This window comes from Callospermophilus lateralis, chromosome 1 (genome assembly GCF_048772815.1).
Source record: "Callospermophilus lateralis isolate mCalLat2 chromosome 1, mCalLat2.hap1, whole genome shotgun sequence".
Taxonomy (NCBI): domain Eukaryota; kingdom Metazoa; phylum Chordata; class Mammalia; order Rodentia; family Sciuridae; genus Callospermophilus; species Callospermophilus lateralis.
Window position 1 is genome coordinate 121,332,401 of NC_135305.1, and position 17,310 is coordinate 121,349,710.

At 43.7% G+C, this 17,310-nt stretch overlaps 1 protein-coding gene and 1 long non-coding RNA gene across 5 annotated transcripts in view; one reads left to right on the forward strand and one right to left on the reverse strand.

Moving 5' to 3' along the window:
* Osbp2 (oxysterol binding protein 2) overlaps positions 1–17,310 on the forward strand; it is a 175,476-nt gene that overhangs the window by 154,101 nt on the left and 4,065 nt on the right. For all 4 annotated transcript variants that reach the window (XM_076837820.2, XM_076837828.2, XM_076837837.2 and 1 more), the window contains 9 exons: positions 3,766–3,958; positions 4,221–4,338; positions 5,798–5,849; positions 6,155–6,301; positions 7,358–7,603; positions 9,798–9,918; positions 10,161–10,264; positions 10,342–10,437; positions 10,517–10,701. In XM_076837820.2, coding sequence (XP_076693935.2) covers positions 3,766–3,958; positions 4,221–4,338; positions 5,798–5,849; positions 6,155–6,301; positions 7,358–7,603; positions 9,798–9,918; positions 10,161–10,264; positions 10,342–10,437; positions 10,517–10,701 — 1,262 coding nt within the window. The remainder of the gene's footprint in view (positions 1–3,765; positions 3,959–4,220; positions 4,339–5,797; positions 5,850–6,154; positions 6,302–7,357; positions 7,604–9,797; positions 9,919–10,160; positions 10,265–10,341; positions 10,438–10,516; positions 10,702–17,310) is intronic.
* LOC143383381 (uncharacterized) overlaps positions 1–17,310 on the reverse strand; it is a 56,877-nt gene that overhangs the window by 27,284 nt on the left and 12,283 nt on the right. The window lies entirely within an intron of this gene.

Genomic DNA, 17,310 nt, shown 5'->3' on the forward strand with positions numbered 1-17,310 from the left:
AGATCACATCAGAATAACCAGATGTGTTTGAGATCAATAAGGGAAGAGCAAGAAGCACATACATAGTGGGTCACAAATGAGGGCTTGGGGAACAATGGAGCCCAGGAGATGAGCTGGGGAAGAACTGGGGCCAGGTCTGGGAGAGGCTGTCAGCCATTCAGGTCTGTAGGAAACACATTTTCCCTTAAAGAAAAAATGATAATTTATTAAGTGTGTAAAACCCATAAACAGTGAGGGTAGGATATGGGGGAAAGTAAGGAACCTAATTCATCCTCTATCTTTGATCTGTGATCTCATCTTTTTGCTTTTGCTTTTCTTTTTCTTTCTTTCTTTTTTTTTCTTTTGCAGTACTGAGCTACATCCTTAACCCTCTATTTCTTATTTTGAGACAGGTCTTGCTAAATTACTCAAGCCAGCCTTGAATTTGCAGCCCTCCTGCTTGAGCCTCCCAAGTAGCTTTTGCTTTTGCTTTTGCTTCTAAGAAGCCCAGATAACCCTTGATATGAATCACTATCCTGAACACTCTTTTATACTGTTGTAATGCAGTTCTTTTAAATATTGTTTTAAATATGAGTTATATGAGAGCAAAGCACCCATTTATGTCACTATTCATACAAAAAGAGAGGATCCAAGAGGCTATAGAGGATTGACAGGAAGTGATGGAATAGACACTAGGGCTGAGAGAGCAAGAAGCCTCCAGGAGGGATACCCACAGACCAGCAAGAACCTGGAAACAATGAAGCATCTTTTTCTTTCAGCTGTAGCAGGGTTCCACACAGACAAGAGGACCTTATGTGGTCTTTCTCATGTAGAAGTGGCCTGGCTATGTGGATGGAGCCAACTTGAGACTCCATCCTGTTTGCCCCTTCTCCCAGGTCCTCAGGTCTGGAGGCAGGGGATGTGAAGAGAAAACAAAGAATCAGTAAAGTTTCCAAGAACTTCCAGAGGCCTGCCCAGGAAGATGTGGGTACTCCACAAGTGCTCTTCAGTGAATTACTTAAGTACATTCTGAACCTGCTGTGAGGCTGGGTTGGCAGCTGACTGGGTCAGTGGCATAGCTGACTGGTGGCCCAGAAACAGAAGCCCAGCTGTGTGGGAACTCCTTCCTTTAGTCAGCAAAAGGGTGGCAGGGACTGAGTCAAACTTGAGTGAACCTTATGACCAAACTTAAGGATGTGGGGAAACAAGGGTAACATGGGGACATGAGTCTTATGGAAACAGCAGTCTGAGGTAGGAGGTAGACTGAGCTCTGGGTTGAGGACCTGGGTTTCAATCAGACTCTGTTGCTTCCTTGCCATGTGACTTTGGAGCCTTGGATCCACCATCTTGGTATGTGATGAAGGTGTCTATTCACAAGGATCCTAAGGGGGTCTAAGGGAATGTTCCTGGGGAATGTTCTGGGGTACCTAGAGGGATACTCTGCCCATTCACTGCCTCTTGTACCTACTGGCACAAAACCAGCAAAGAAATGCCTTCTGGTCTGGCCACTGGGGCATGTTGTCACTGCGTCTGCTGTCAGATTCCCCCACCCTGAGGCCTACAGCATTGAAGGAGAGATGGGGTTCTAGATGAGGCAGGGAAATCACTCTAGAGCCAAGGGAACTAAAGGCCTTGGCTCCAGGTGACAAGCCAGGGAATAGTAGAGTCAGTTCTGGAGCTGTATCTCCAAATTGCGTGGTAGCCAGTGACTGAAGCTCTGCACCCAAGGGAGTCTTACAGACCCATGATTTGCAAGTTCACAATATCCCCAGACCTTCAAACCTCTGAATGCATCCTCTCTCAATTTCAGGACCTTTTAAGCGCATGAGATAAGGAGATTTATTTCCATGCCCAAGAAGCTCTCTCTTCCCACCGCATTCTGTGCCAGGACATTTATCAGTATAAATCCCTACCTAGGTGTGGTAGGGAGGGGACCAACACCAGGACTTTTCCAGGAAAGGTGGACAGGACTCAAGTCAGGTTCTAACTGGCTTTGCCAGAACACAGATCTTCCAAATCCTGATAATGTGCCTTTTTCCACTATGTTTTGCTGATTTCTTTGGGAAGGTCACACTCCATCTCCAGACCCTGTCTACACCTCTTCCGAATGGACAGGGACCACCTTGCCTTGCCTAACTCACATGAGTTTTAGTGGGGAGATGGTGGAGGGAGATGCCTAGAGTACGACTGTTAAAGGAAACATATATCAGGGTCAAGGCTGAGCAATTAGCCCTCTTAAGTCTCATACTAGAGGCCCTTATCACCAAGCCAGACCTGCCACCAGTGCTCAGGCTGTCCCTGTGGGTTGGGCAAACCACCTGAGCTCTGTTAGGGTGCCTGACTCAGAGCCATTGGATGCCTACCAACTTTGAGCTGGTCTGCCTCTGCTCCCCAGAGGAAACCCCAGGATACTTCACCCCTTCCATTCCCATCAGTCCAAGTCCCTGGGCAGGGTGTCACTCAGCCAACTCATGTACTGCAGTACCTGCTGAGTTTCAGGGATCTCATGGAAAGAGGGTTACTGTGAAGAGAGACAAACACAGTTGCTAGAGAGGCTGGCCAAACTCACCAATATACCATTGTAGTGGAGGCTGGTGTTTGAGCAGGCCTGACTATGGTGGGACTGTGCAGTTTCCCAGGGCTGGAAGCAAGGGAGGTATGAGGAGCCACCAGAGATAATGCTCAAAATGTGAGCACCAAGGGCCTATGCAGGTGCAGCTGGTGGCCCATGAGGGCTTATCTGTTGAACACTCCCTCCATCAATCTTATCACTGTCCTGTTTCCCCAACAACCCTTTGAGAAAGTGCTGTATTATCCTTGTGTCACAGATGGGGGCTCATGTGCCTGTCTCCCTCCAAGAAATCACATCTCAAACCTGCAGAGTTGGACAGCATGTGCCATTTGTGGAACCCAGCAGTGTTCCTCCATGTGGGTGACTGCAACAAGGGCTAGGAAAGCAGTACTTGGGGTGGCAGCCCAAGAGTATTATGCAGACTTGGGCCCAGGAAATTCAGCCCCTCCTCCTGGGTTAAAGAAGGAATTAGGAAAGAGCAAATTCAGACATCTCTGGCTTGGACCTCACTCCTTCCAGGAATAGCTGAGGTCTGGGCCTTCATCTATGCTGTAATAACAGGGACAGGATGACCTATCCAATTCTTAAAAGTGTGGTGGAACCACCTATATAGAAGACTGAAAAGAATCTGAATCTCATAGTAGGCTACAAGTATGAAGGGGGAACCTTAAAAGCAGAGCTATGTGATACAGACTATGAAGTAACTTGGTAGAAATTTCCAGTCCCAGTTCTTCTACCAGACAAGACTTATTACCTCTCTGGGCCAGGAAGTATAACAGAATGTGGCTTTCCTTCCTTCTGCGCAAAGCCTGGGGCTGGCCTGAGCTGCCTTGGGTTCCCATGGGGGCAGGGACTGGCGACAAACATCAGTCCTAGTGCACAGTGAGGACATGGCAGCAGAAAGCTGGAGCTCCAGCTGTGATGATCAAAATAACCCAGCATCCTCCAGCTACATGGGGCTCCTGTGGGGAAGCAGCACGTCAACCAGGTACTGTCCAAATAGCATTCTGTCTAAGGCCAGCCAACCAGGGGGTGCCAGTTCCTGGGTTGGCTCTGAAAAGGCTAAAGTTCCCATATTCTCATGGAAACCAGAGGGTGGTGGGCATGTTTTTGACCATCCTGGCAAAAGAAAGGGAAACTAGATGGCAACCCCAGGGGCCCCCTCCCTGCCCCTACATAAGCCTAGAGTTCACGAGGCCACTTGTCCTTCCCAGGCCTGCAAGGACTTCCTGGAACTAGCTGAGACACACAGCCGGAAATGGCAGCGGGCACTGCAGTATGAGCAAGAGCAGCGTGTTCACTTGGAGGAAACCATTGAACAGTTGGCCAAGCAGCACAACAGCCTTGAGCGGGCCTTCCGCAGTGCTCCTGGCCGGCCCCCCAACCCCAACAAGAGCTTCAGCGAGGGTAAGTGGGTGAGCAGTGACCAGCAGGATTTGTTCCATCCCTCCACCCTCAGTCTCCCTCTCCCCGGCTGTTTCCACCTAGTTTCTGCTGCACACCCTGACCCCCACACACATGGGCCTGTGTCAGGGACAGATGGCATAAGGGGTTAGGGGAGTGGGGCCAGGAAGAGCCAAGTCCTTGGCTCCTGGATTTCTTCCGGCAGCAGGATAAGCCCTTTTAAAGAGGTTGCAAATTGAGATAGTGGCTCTGTATGTATCTCTAGGAAGCCTCTTGACTTCCAAAGGAGAGGACAGTGAGGAAGATGAAGATACCGAGTACTTTGATGCCATGGAAGACTCCACATCCTTCATCACCGTGATCACCCAGCCCAAGGAAGACAGGTGGGCACTTACTCCCAGCAGGGATAGCTGTTACCTGTGAGGAGCCTCCTCCAGAATCATCCTTTTCTGTTGTGTTCTCTGACTCCATCTGGTCTTTTGACCAGCTATAAACTTTATCCAGATGGTATTTTTGCTTATATTCTGTTCTTCTTGCATCAAAAAGTCAAAGTTTGCATCAGGCACTTAATTAAAAATAGAGAGAACCAAGCATTGACTGAATCCAGTTGCAGCCTGAGGTTCAGAAAAGACCCAGAAGGCCTCAGCTGCTCATCCTTTCCTCAGAGCAGCATAAGGCCCCAACCACTCCTTCCATAGTGTCATCATTTGAGAACAGATGAAAGATGCAGGGAGTCCCATCTATTTCCAAACTTTTTTTTCATTATTCATAAACACCTGCTCTTTGATGATGTTTCTAAATATACATAAAAACATACATTAGAGACCAGAACATTTACTAGCAATAAAAACGTAGCTGTCAGACTCTCAGAGCCACAGAAAATTTTTGTGGGTGCCAGCACACCAACAGGTACAGAGAGAAAAATGTGAGATGGGCAGGTGGGCTGGGCACAAGCTGTGGCCAAGTCAGGGGTAAGTAGGCTAGTGCAAAGCCCTAGCCACTCCATTTCTACTTGTAGCTGGGACCTCCATGGGCCACCGAGCTTTAACACCTCCCTATCCCAGTGTCTTCTAAGGAAAAGGCTATCAGGTCTCATCAGCCATGTATTTCTAGCCCAGAGTCATTTTCTATTTCCCAGTAATATCTAAAATTACTTACATTAGTCACAAATTAGCTCACTTGGCCATCCTGAGCTTCCTTGCACTTTTTCACCAGCAATATCTCCTTCTTGGCACTGCAGCCAGGAAGGTCCTGCTCAGGCTGCCTCACCCCTCCAGACTCTGTCCACCCCTCCCATGCCTGGAGCCCTATCTGGGCCGGCTTTCCCCTCCATGGGCTTCCACTGATCCTGGGCTCCTCAGCCATGGTACCCCTGTTGCTGTGTTCCTCTACTCTACAACTCTCAGGGGCGCAGGGATGTATCAGACCCATTCCCTGCCCTTCAGGAACCCTTGTCTAGTTTGGGAGTCAGACACAGTGGGGTCTGTGTGGGATAGAAAGGGGCCCACAGGGCTAGATGAGGCTATCCCAGAACAAGTGTCCACTCCCAGGCTTTTTCTTGCTCCTGGGTCACTCAGTTGCCAGGAGGGGCCTGAGGGCAGGGACACCAAAGGCTTTGCTGAGTGCCTGCTGCAGTTGGGGTAGAGGGGTACCTATGGATGGGACATCTCCAGATCCCTGCCAGAGCCCCTTATCCCCACCTTGAGTATCCTGAATCTGAGATGGCACACTGGAGTTGCCTTGTCCCTCATATCCTACCAAAGAGTCTGGAGGAAAGGTGGGCTAGGTAACAAAGCGGCTTCAGATTCACCCATAATTTGCCTCCCCATTTGTTTCCCTCAGAAAAGCTGAAGGTGGAACTGGAACAAGCTCAGTGGACTGGAGCTCAGACAATGTAAGTGAGGTGGCTCCTGGCCTGGGGCCAAGCTCTGGGTTCCTTATGAGGAGAAGCCAGCCAGTACAGTGAGCTTGGGGCCACAGGGGCAATCCCAGAACTCTGGCCACCTTTGAATCCTGGATCTGCCTCCTATGTAACATTTCAGGCAAAGCTGAATTCAGGCAAAGCTGCCTTTCCTGTCAGAAATGTGCCAGCAGCCAACTTGGCACTAGCCCCTGGGGAGTTCAGAGGTGAGGGCAAGGACATGGGGGATCAAAGGAGCTCTGGTGTCCACTAACAGGCCTGCTCTGCTTCTCTGATAGGTGTTAGATAGTGCCTCATTTGTGTCCAAGGGTTCATCCAAAGTCAAGAGGCGTGTCCGTATCCCTGACAAACCCAACTACAGCCTTAACCTCTGGAGCATCATGAAAAACTGCATCGGCCGTGAGCTCTCCAAGATCCCTATGCCGGTAGGCAGCTCAGGGGAGGGCAGTTGTGGGAGTCCTCTGGGATATGACAGCTCTAAGGTGTCATTTCCTTAATGGTACCTGAGGAGCATGTAACTATTTAATCATGTCTGACAGCATCGGCCAGTCCTCCAAAGAGCAGGGGTCCTCAGTCTCAAAGGGAAGAGACAGGGAAGGGCTGTGTATAAATGCAGATATAGGGAACCCTGACCAAGCTTCACACTAACCCAGCTGTCCCGACTTGGAAAAGGGGGAGTGGGCTTTGCGTATAGAAGAGTAGTCTTCCTTCATGCTATAGGCCATCTCTAGTGCCCTCCCAGGACATGGAGGCTCAGCAAAGCCACTGGAGTTCCAAGGACAGGCCTAAGGTCCTTGTATCACCAGATTGCCATAGCATCTCTGCCAAGAGCAGGCTTGGGGCACCAGGCCAGAGAGTTTGCTTGGTGACCCATACAAGTCCTTTCACGTCTCTAGCCTCTGTCTGCATTTGCACAGTGGAATCACAGCACCCCCTTCAGAATGTCTGGGAGAATGGAATGAGACAACAAGGAATACTCTAGAGGGAGGGTGAGCCTGTTGGAGGCTGACAGGGGTCTGAGCTCTATCCATCCTGCACAGGGGCCTCCACAGGAGCCCTTGACAGAAAAACTTAGATCACAGTTCAGACTATGAGGAAGATCCCCACTTTTTCTATCCACAAATTTCCTTATTTACTTATTCACTCTCTGATTCCAATAGTTTAATACTTACCATAACTGTAGTGAGCAAGTCAGATGCCCTGGCCTTTGAGGCATTTACAAAGTGGGAAAAGTAACAGTAAACATCATCAAAATATGCTATTTTCATGCTGCAAAGGAAACTGAGGCAGAAGGAACCAGGGAGGTAACAGGGTAGGGCTGAGGTGCTAGACAGCCAGGTTGTTAAAGGGGCCTCACTTTGAAAGTATCATCAGATCAGCTATGTCCCTCAATGTCTGAGAAAAACAGAGGTGCCATGATGTGCATATTCAGAGTAATCTGATCTGGTCTGATCATCTTCCCTCCTTCCTCTTCACCTAAGGTGAACTTCAATGAACCCCTATCCATGCTCCAGCGGCTGACTGAGGACTTGGAGTACCACCACCTTCTAGACAAGGCAGTGCATTGCGCCAACTCAGTGGAGCAGATGTGCCTAGTGGCTGCCTTCTCTGTGTCCTCCTACTCCACCACTGTGCACCGCATCGCCAAGCCCTTCAACCCCATGCTAGGGGAGACATTTGAGTTGGATCGCATGGAGGAAATGGGCCTGCGCTCCCTCTGTGAGCAGGTGAGGCCCAGCAGGCTGGTACTGGGCAACTCCTGCCAGGGGCCATCAGCTGAGGTCCAGCTGGGTAGTTGGGCCTCTTATGGCAGGAATAAGTCTAGGGCCTCCTGAAAACAGTGAGGGACATTAGAAGAGAGCTTAGTGGGACAGTGTTGGATCTGGTGTCAGGAAAGGGGAGGTCCCATCTCACAGCCAGGGAACCATGTGGCAGAGGTGGGAGGAATTTCACAGGGCACTGTTAGAAGTCCAGGCAGACCAGAGTGTGGGGTCACCACTGAATTGAAAAGTAGAAGGCAGGCAGAACCTGGAATAGCCATGCACATTGTGATAAACACTGCCCTGGCCAGTGTCCCTTCCTCCCACCCATCTTCATCCCTTTTCTACCCTATCTCCTGGAGATGAGCAAGACTCAGACCCAGTGGTCTATGAGCCTCAACTTGGCATTTTGACACTGAGCCTGGATGTCCATGTCATTCAAGAAGCAATTAATTCTATTGGTGTTGGTGCTGCTCTGGCTCATGGAATTTTCCCAGAATGCTGGAGTTCACTGATCTGAGTGCTAGTTTAAAAGGCTACTGCTGCTGTGAAATCCCATAAGGAGGTGACTACAGTGACCCACATAGGGGTGTTCTGGCCAGGTTTTGAAGGTGAATCTAGCCGGTTTGTAGATATTTTGAGTATGGAGTTTGGGCCATTCAAGGGTAACCCCATGGTCCTTGGCCTAAATCCCTAAATAAAATGCATTCATTCATTCAGCAACCATTAAGTACCCTAGATGTGCCATATATTTTCACATGTTGAAGATTCAGATGGGGAACTGGCATATGTGGCTCTTGTTCTCATGGGGCTTCAGGGAGTGCTCAGTCATTTTGTATATCAGATACTTCTGGCTCTTTCTGAAAGGGGGATGGGTCCAGGAGCAGTTTGATGCAGAGAGAGGGAGGAAAGGAGGAGACAAGCATCTCCTGCAGTGGAGAGATGGGGGGGAGGTACAGGTAAGATTGGGGAAGGTATAGATGCTGGGTATGTTTTGAAGGAAGGACACACAAGATTTTCTAAGGATTTGATGAGGAACATGAGGAAGAGACCAGGGAGAATCCAAAGCATTTGGTGTGAGCAACTAGAAAGACAGTATGGGCCTGAGATGAAAGTAAGGATAATGCAGGGCTCCAGCATCCTGACATTGTAATCACATCCCTGCATTTTCTCATAGGGATAACTCTAGTGAATGTGTGATAGCCCCACCACAGGTGATAGCTGGGCTAAGGGACAGTTCCCCCGCTTCATGCAGGGCAGCTGGCAGGTTGGGCCCACATTCCCAAGGCATAGGAGGTGATGCTGCCTGTGGAAATGGGAAACTATGACCATGATGGGGTGTCAGGAGCTTGCTAACTCTGGTCAGGTTGAACCTGACTGAGTGGAGGCAGCTGGAGTTCAGGGGTGAGGCTGGGCTTGGAGCCTGTTCAAGGCCATGAGAAGTAAGTGCTCTGAGGAGTAAGGAGGTTAGGTAAGGCAGAGCCTATCAGGTGTCAAATGAGGAAAGATAGACTTGATGGTGCCATGAGGCAGAATAGGGCAGCTGGCAGGTGTCCTAGGGGGAAAGGCAGTGGTAAAGTGTGCTGTAAGGAGAAGGCTCAGGGGGGCTGGAGCCACGTATGGGTGACAGAAGAGGCCTGAGGCAGGACACTGACATGACTTCTACCCTTGAGCTAGGCTAGACTCTGCCCCTTGGTTAAAATGGCTTTGCCATTCGGGACCCTCTCCCTCCATGTAATACCATACATGTTCCCAGGTGTACAGTGAGGATTAAATGAGAAAGTGGGCATGGAAGCTTTGATAAAGCATCACCCTTTCTTCCTTAGCCCTCAACGTAGCCAGTTCTGGGCACATTCTGGAGTCACAGCCTCCACCATCACCCCTGTTTCACAGTCCAAGAGCCAGGCATAGTGACACCAGGCCCATCTCATACTACTATGGCTGGGGCAGGCCCAGGACAGTCACCTGGGTTCCTTTCCACTCGGGATTCTCTCCTTCCCAGGGACCTGTCTTGGGCCAAGGCCACCAAGAGGAGCAGCCAGGCCTGCTCCTGTGGCTCCAGAGATGTATCCTGGAATCAGGGCAGTCTGTCCCTGCCTGGTAAGGAAGATGGTATGGGCCCATGTCCAGCAATGCTCACACCCATCTGGTCTGGTCCCAGGTGAGCCACCACCCTCCCTCAGCTGCCCACTACGTGTTCTCCAAGCATGGCTGGAGCCTCTGGCAAGAGATCACCATCGCCAGCAAGTTCCGGGGGAAATACATCTCTATCATGCCACTTGGTGAGCAGGGTATCTATGTGCTCCTAGAACAAAAAGGACACTACTGACCCTAAAAACCAACTTGGGGCTCTCTCAGGGGAGACCTCCCTGTAGGTATTCCCCCCACTGCCACCCACATGCCTCGGCCTGTCCCACTCCTCAACTTTCAGCCCATATGAATATCTTCTGGTTCTTGAGACCCTGGGCCTGTGGTAGACCCCACATGCCAGGGCCATGATCTCTGACATGTACCTGGCCTCCAGGTGCCATCCACTTGGAATTCCAGGCCAGTGGGAATCACTATGTGTGGAGGAAGAGCACCTCAACTGTGCACAATATCATCGTGGGCAAGCTCTGGATCGACCAGGTCAGAGCTGGGTACCCTTGGGAGGGGGGAGCATATGGCCTGGGGATTAGACGCTGACCACTACCTTCTCTCATCAGTCAGGGGATATCGAGATTGTGAACCATAAGACCAATGATCGGTGCCAGCTGAAGTTTGTTCCCTACAGCTATTTCTCCAAAGAGGCACCCCGAAAGGTAAATAGGACCACCTTCCAGCACCCCAAGAGACCCATACTAGGATGTGTGCTTATATGAGTCCCGCCAATATCCACAGGTGACCGGAGTGGTGAGTGACAGCCAGGGCAAGGCCCACTATGTGCTGTCTGGCTCATGGGATGAGCAGATGGAATGCTCCAAGATTGTGCACAGTAGTTCCAGCAGCTCCAGCTCTGATGGGAAGCAGAAGACAGTATATCAGACTCTGCCAGCCAAACTGCTATGGAAGAAGTACCCACTGCCGTGAGTAAGGGTTAGGGGCCCTCTTCAGGATATGGGACAGGGACTGAGGGAGAAACAGAAAGGAGGCTAGTGAGCAGTAAACAGGAAGATGACTCTCCTTCCCCCACTCAGCAAGAAACACAAGGTTGGGAGGGATCAGTTGACATGTGGGCAAAGAACAATATCATGCACCTGATATCCCAGTATGGAAGCCAGAGAAAATGAATGTAAAACTATCTGGAGAGAAGAGATACTATGCAGAGACAAGGTGACTGGACATAATCCTTCCATGACTGAGAAATAAAAATGAACTTAAAAAAAACTTGCAGGAAACAGAAAATTATAAGTGTAATTTCAGATTCTGAAGAGAACAAAATAGAAATTCTACAAAAGAAAATAACCAAAGTTGAGAACTTCATGGAAAGTTTTAACAGAATGAATCCATCACCTGAATATGGGTGAATGCTCACATTGTAACATAAAGAGACATCCTGGAGAACCTAAGAAGCTAGAGAGGAAGGCCTATGGGTGACCCTAGTGAAGTTCCCAGAGTAGGTTTGTTGGCATACCCTGGGGATTTGTTAGTGTACATAATCTGCCCCAGACAGAATGGGAATCTGCAATTCAATAAGGTCCCCAGGGCATTCACATGCAAGTTTGAGAGCAGTGTCCAGAACACTTCTAGTCAGAGTCCTAGAAGGGAATAGAGACCACTTCTGAAGAGCAAATTGCAGAGGATTTTCTACACCTAAGTCTATACAGTGAGACTGATGAACTATATCAGAGAATATTAGGCAATATTAGATTTTTTAAAGCAATTACGAGCTGAGGAACATCACCTTGACAGACACCTTTTCATCAACAAAATTGAGGACTTGAAAACAGCCAAGTAATATCTTCCATGTGCTAAGAGACACATTGCCGGGGCAAACCATCTTTAAAGAATAAAGTTGAAATAAAGATCTTTTATGGAAAACAAACATTCACTTGGCCACCAGATCTACATTAAAGGATATACTTTTGGAAGAAGGTAACTAATCCCAGGTGAAAGAGCCAAGATGTATAAATGAATGAAGAGTAAAAATGTGGATCTAAATGAACAATGAATAAACAAAAATAATAATGTCTAATGGGGTTTTAAATTTTAGACTGTTACCTCCATTTATTTACTGTTACCTCCATTTATTTACTGTTACCTCCATTAAGTCAGAAGAGAAATAAATGGAGGTAACTGCTTGAAGGCCCTATGCTACCCAGGAGGTAGGTCAAGACCTTTGACTATTAGAAGTATGGATACTGTAATTCCTAGGGTAACCACTAAAATAATACATTTAGCTGGGAACTCGGAAGAAAGGAAGAAAAAAATGGAGAGGAGGAAGAATGGTTAAAGAAATAACAATAACTTTCTGAGGGCTAAGGATGTGGTTTAATTGAAGAGAATGTGCTTATTATTAGCATTCCTCAGCACCAAAAAAAAAGTTCTCCGAATGAAAGAAATGAAAGACCTTGAATTGAAAGGGTCTACAGAATGGCAAAGATGAGAAATTTAAAAAAATGTTAGACCACAGGGTCAAAACTGAGAACATCAAAGAAAAAATTCTAATACCTTCCAAAAGATTTCAGTCAAGGCTGAAGACTCAGATTAACATCAGATTTAGTAACAGCCAACACTGGAGTAATATTTTCAAAGTTATGAAGAAAATGAAATTAGAATGTAGATTTTTCTATCCAACTAAGATACAATATGAGGATATGATTAAAAAAAAAAAAAAAAAAAAAAAAAAACCTCAGGCAGGCATACAGAAAGCAGAAAGTTTGGCACACATAAACTGAAGATTAAACCCAGGGCCTCCAGCATGCTACTTACACAGGTTAGACAACACTCTACCACTAAGCACATTCCCAGCCCCCTAGACATAATATCTTAAAATGGGGAGGGAAAAATTTCAAAAGATGTTGTGCTAGACACATGAAGTAAACAGATTTTATAAAACAATTACAAAGACCAAAGGAAAAGAGAAAATATTCCCATAATAATGCAGAACTAAAAGTCTAGGTAACAGTAGTATGTGGGAAGAAAGGGAAAGACACCAGGAATATGAAGAAATGCTAAGTTCTTTTTAAAAGGAAGATGCATATAGGTTTTTTAATTAGAAGAAGAAAAACAATGAAAGATATTACAAACAAAAACAGCAAATTAACATAGTAGAAATATTCAAGCATTTCAATGCTCATAATAAATATAAATAGATGAAACCAGTTAAAAAACAAAATATTGATAGGATTTTTTTAAAAATGAGAAATATACTCCTTATAAGACAAAAATATGCAAAGGACAAAAGTAAAAGAGATGTTGTGAAAATCAATCTAAAAAAGTTATAATAGCTATATTAACATCAGCTAAAATAGACTTGAAGGTGAAAACATTATTAAGGAAGGAAAAGGGGGTAAATTTATTAAGAAGTTCCAAGTTTCAAACATTATGCATATAAAAAAGCAGCCTCAAAAGTTTGCAACATGATACCCAAGAGAAATTGATAAATCCATCACCATAGTGGGAGATTGGGAGATTCCAATATACCCCTCTCACTTGTTGATAGGTCAAGTTAAAATTTAAAAAGGAAGAATATGAAGGGGATCAAAACAACAGGATCATTCACAGGCTTATAGATGCAGCAATCAGAGAATATACTTTTTTAAGGACATATGGAACTGTATACAAAAATCAATCATGTACTAAACCCTAAAGAAAGCCTTGACAAACTACAATCTATCATAAGTCAATTAGACATTACAAATACAATGATAAAATCCTCACATATTTAGAAACAATTTTTAAGTTGCTAAATAGCCCATGATTAAAACAGAAAATTAGAATAGCAATTTTAAATATCTAGAACTGAAGACAGCCAAGATTTCAAAACTGGATATATACTGAAGTATTACAAAGGTAATACTTCAAAACTAATATATTGCCTTAAACAGTTTCTAAATTTGTAGCTTTTTCATTTCTGAGTTTCTGTGGTAAGTAAAGTTCAACACATATATCCCCCAAAAGAAGAAATCAATAAAATAGAAAAAAGGAAACATAAAGAAGCTTGATAAAGTCAAAAGTTGATTCTTTGAGAAAAAAAACAACTAACAATAGAGAAACCTACTGCTAAGACTAATCAAGATGGAAATTAATATTATTAATGAAAAAGGTTTCATGACGTATAAAGTATAAAGATAGTATTAGGATGTAGTCTTAGAAAAATATAACTTACAAGAATTGATTCCAGAAGAAACAAAAAGCATCAATGACCCTAAAATAATTAAAGAAAACAAAGAAGTAATTTTTAATTACTATAAGGAAAACACAGACCCAGATAATTTTAAAGGTAAATTCTATCAAAATTTTCAAGAAATACCAGTGGGGTATGGTGTCACATGCCTATAACCCCAGCAGCTTGGGAGGCTGAGGCAGGAGGTCACAAGTTCAAGGCCACCCTCAGCAATTTAGCAAGATACTAAGCAACTTAGTGAGACCTTATTTCAAAGTGAAAAAATAAGAAGGACTGGGTATATAATCCCCAGTACCAAAAAGAAAAAAAGGAAAAAAGAAATATGTTAACCCAGTTTTAAATAAAGTCTTCCAGATCATAGGAGAGAAAATAGTCTCTATACTTTTAGGCCAGAATAACTTTCATACCAAACCAGATAAAGACAGTAATTAGGAAAATAAAATTTCTACCCTATTTCACTTACATAAGCAAAATTCCAAAACAAGATATTAGAAAATTCAACAGTGTACAAAAAGTAACAATCTACCATCATATTGAATTTATCCAGAATATGCAAGAATGATTTTATATTAGAAGATCCACAAATTAGTCATATTAACATCTCAATAGATGTGCCCAGACATAAGATTAATATGCAAAAATCAGTTTCAATTCTACATACTAAGAGCAAACAACTAGAAAATGCACTTTAAGGCACCAATTATATAAGAGAATATTAAGGACCTTGTACTAAATCTTACATTCAAGACCTCTAGAGAAAATTGTAAAACTTTACTAAGAAATATCAAAGGGAGAACTAAATAAATGGAGAAAAATACAACATTCATAGATAGAAAGACTCAATATTATAAAGATGTCATGATTTAAAGAATCAGTAGATAAAATCCCAATAAGGATCTCCATTGAACTGGGTATTAGAATTTTTAAATTTATATTGAGGAATAAAAGGGTAAAGACATTTCTGAAGAAGACCAAAGAGTACTTAACCATAGTAGATATCAAGACCTACTTTGAAATTAAAGTGGAGTGAAATGATGAGCCTAGAACAACTCCATGGATACATGTATCTTTGATATATGAAAAAGGTGGCATATCAGATCATGTGGAAAGATGGGGCTGTTCACATATGGATGTGAGACAAAACAGTTATATATTTGGAAAAAGATTAACTGATTCCCTCCCTTACATTATAACAAAAATCAACTCTAGACAATGACCTTATGGTTAAGTATTAAGTTTGACTTATTTCTAAACAATAAGTTAATACTCTAAGTAAAAAAAAAGATTAATATCTTTTAGAACTTAAGAAATCATATTTTAAACAAGATACAAATAAAGCATTGGTATATTCAACTATATAAAACATTTTTGTTTATTAAGAAGCATTTTACTCATTAAAAGACAATTTTTAAAAAGTGAGGTGCCAGGCATAGTGCACACACCTATATTCCCAGTTACTCAGGAGGCTTAGGCAAGAGGATTCCAAGTTCTAGGCCAGTCTGAGCAACTTATCAAGACCCTGTCTCAAAATAATTTATTTTAAAAAAAGGGCTGAGGATGCAGCTCAGTGGTAGAACACTTGTCAAGCATATGTGAGGCCCTGGGTTTAATCCCAATATTAAAAAAAAAGAGAAGAAGAAGAAATAAAAAGGAAAGCATAAATTTGAAGAAGGTAGCCACAATACCTACACCTGACAAAGGATTAGTGTCAAAAATACAGAAAATTTTATCATAATTAACAATTTTTAAATAAAAGATTTCTAATCAACAAGTCAAACAAAAACAATCCAATGGCAAAATGTGCAAGAGTCATGAACAAGAATTTCATAGAAAAAACATGACCAGACATTATATGAAAACCACAATCAACATCATTGCTAACTGGGGAAATGCAAATCAAAACCACCACAATGAGATACTGTTTTATATTTTTTTAAATTTATTTTTTAGTTATAGGTGGACTCAATGTCTTTATTTTACTTTATGTGGTGCTGAGGATGGAACCCAGTGCCTCACGTGAGCACTCTACCTCTGAGCCACAGCCCAGCCCCTGTTTTAAATTTATTTGATTAGTAAAAATTTTAAAAGTCTATCAATGGTTGAAGAAATGAGGACCCACAATATTTCTTATGCATTGCTAATAGGAGTATAAACTGGTGCAACCACTTTGGAAAACCATTTGGCCTTACCTCCTGAAGGTGAATTATCACACTGGGTGCAGTGACACAAACCTGTAATGCCCCTCCGTTCAATCCCCAGTTACCAAAGGGGAAAAAAAAAAAAGATGAAAAATCAGGAAGTGTAATAACCCAGCAACCCCACTTCTAGGTATAAACTCAAGATAAATTCTTGTTAATGTACAACAGGAAACATACACACACACACAAGACTAATCCAATAGCAAAAAAACTTGGAAACAACCCAGGAATTTATTGAATGAAAAACTGTGATATATTCACAGGAAAGAATATTATGCAGTAGTTAAAACAAAGGAAGTACAGCACCATGCAACAATATAGATAACTCTTATAATATTAAGTAAATAAAAATCCAAAATATTATATGCCATATATTCTTTTTATACAGTTCAAAACTAATATATGTGTGTGTGTGTGTGTGTGTGTGCGCGCACACACAGATACTTAAAAATACCTAAAGATACAATAAAATTCTATTAAAAGGAAAGGAGGGGACTGATGAACCCAGGAGTCTTGCTGATGGCTATCTGAAAAGGGAATGGATTGGTGAATTTTCCATATGGTTAGATGTAGGTTTTTGTCAGGATCCTACCTTTTGTTTATCGTGGCAACATTAGATTAATAAAAAGCAGACCATGTAAGAGCTAAAAGAGAGTATCATGTACTAAGGATTATGACTAATCCAAACCTGTGTGCCTGAGGTCCCTAAAACAAGATAGTAGATTTAAACACAACATATCAACACAAGTTAGTACCTAATCCAAGTCTGAAATCCAAAATGCTCCAAATTCCAAAAGTTTTTGAGCACTAATAAGTCATCACAAGTAGAAAATTTCACACCTGATTTCATATGACAGGTCACAGAAATACAGTTACACTCAAAATGCTACATAAAATTAGGCTGGGGCTGGGATTATGGCTCAGCAGTAGAGCACTCGCCTAGCACAGGTGGGACCCGGGTTTGATCCTCAGCACCACATAAAAATAAAGGCATTGTGTTGTGTCCATCTACAGCTAAAAAATAAATATTTTTAAAAAATAAAAAATAAATAAAATTAGGCTATGTGTACAGTGCAGAATAAATATAAATTTTGTGTTTATACTGGGTCTCATCCCAAAGATATTTTATTATGTACATGCAAATATTC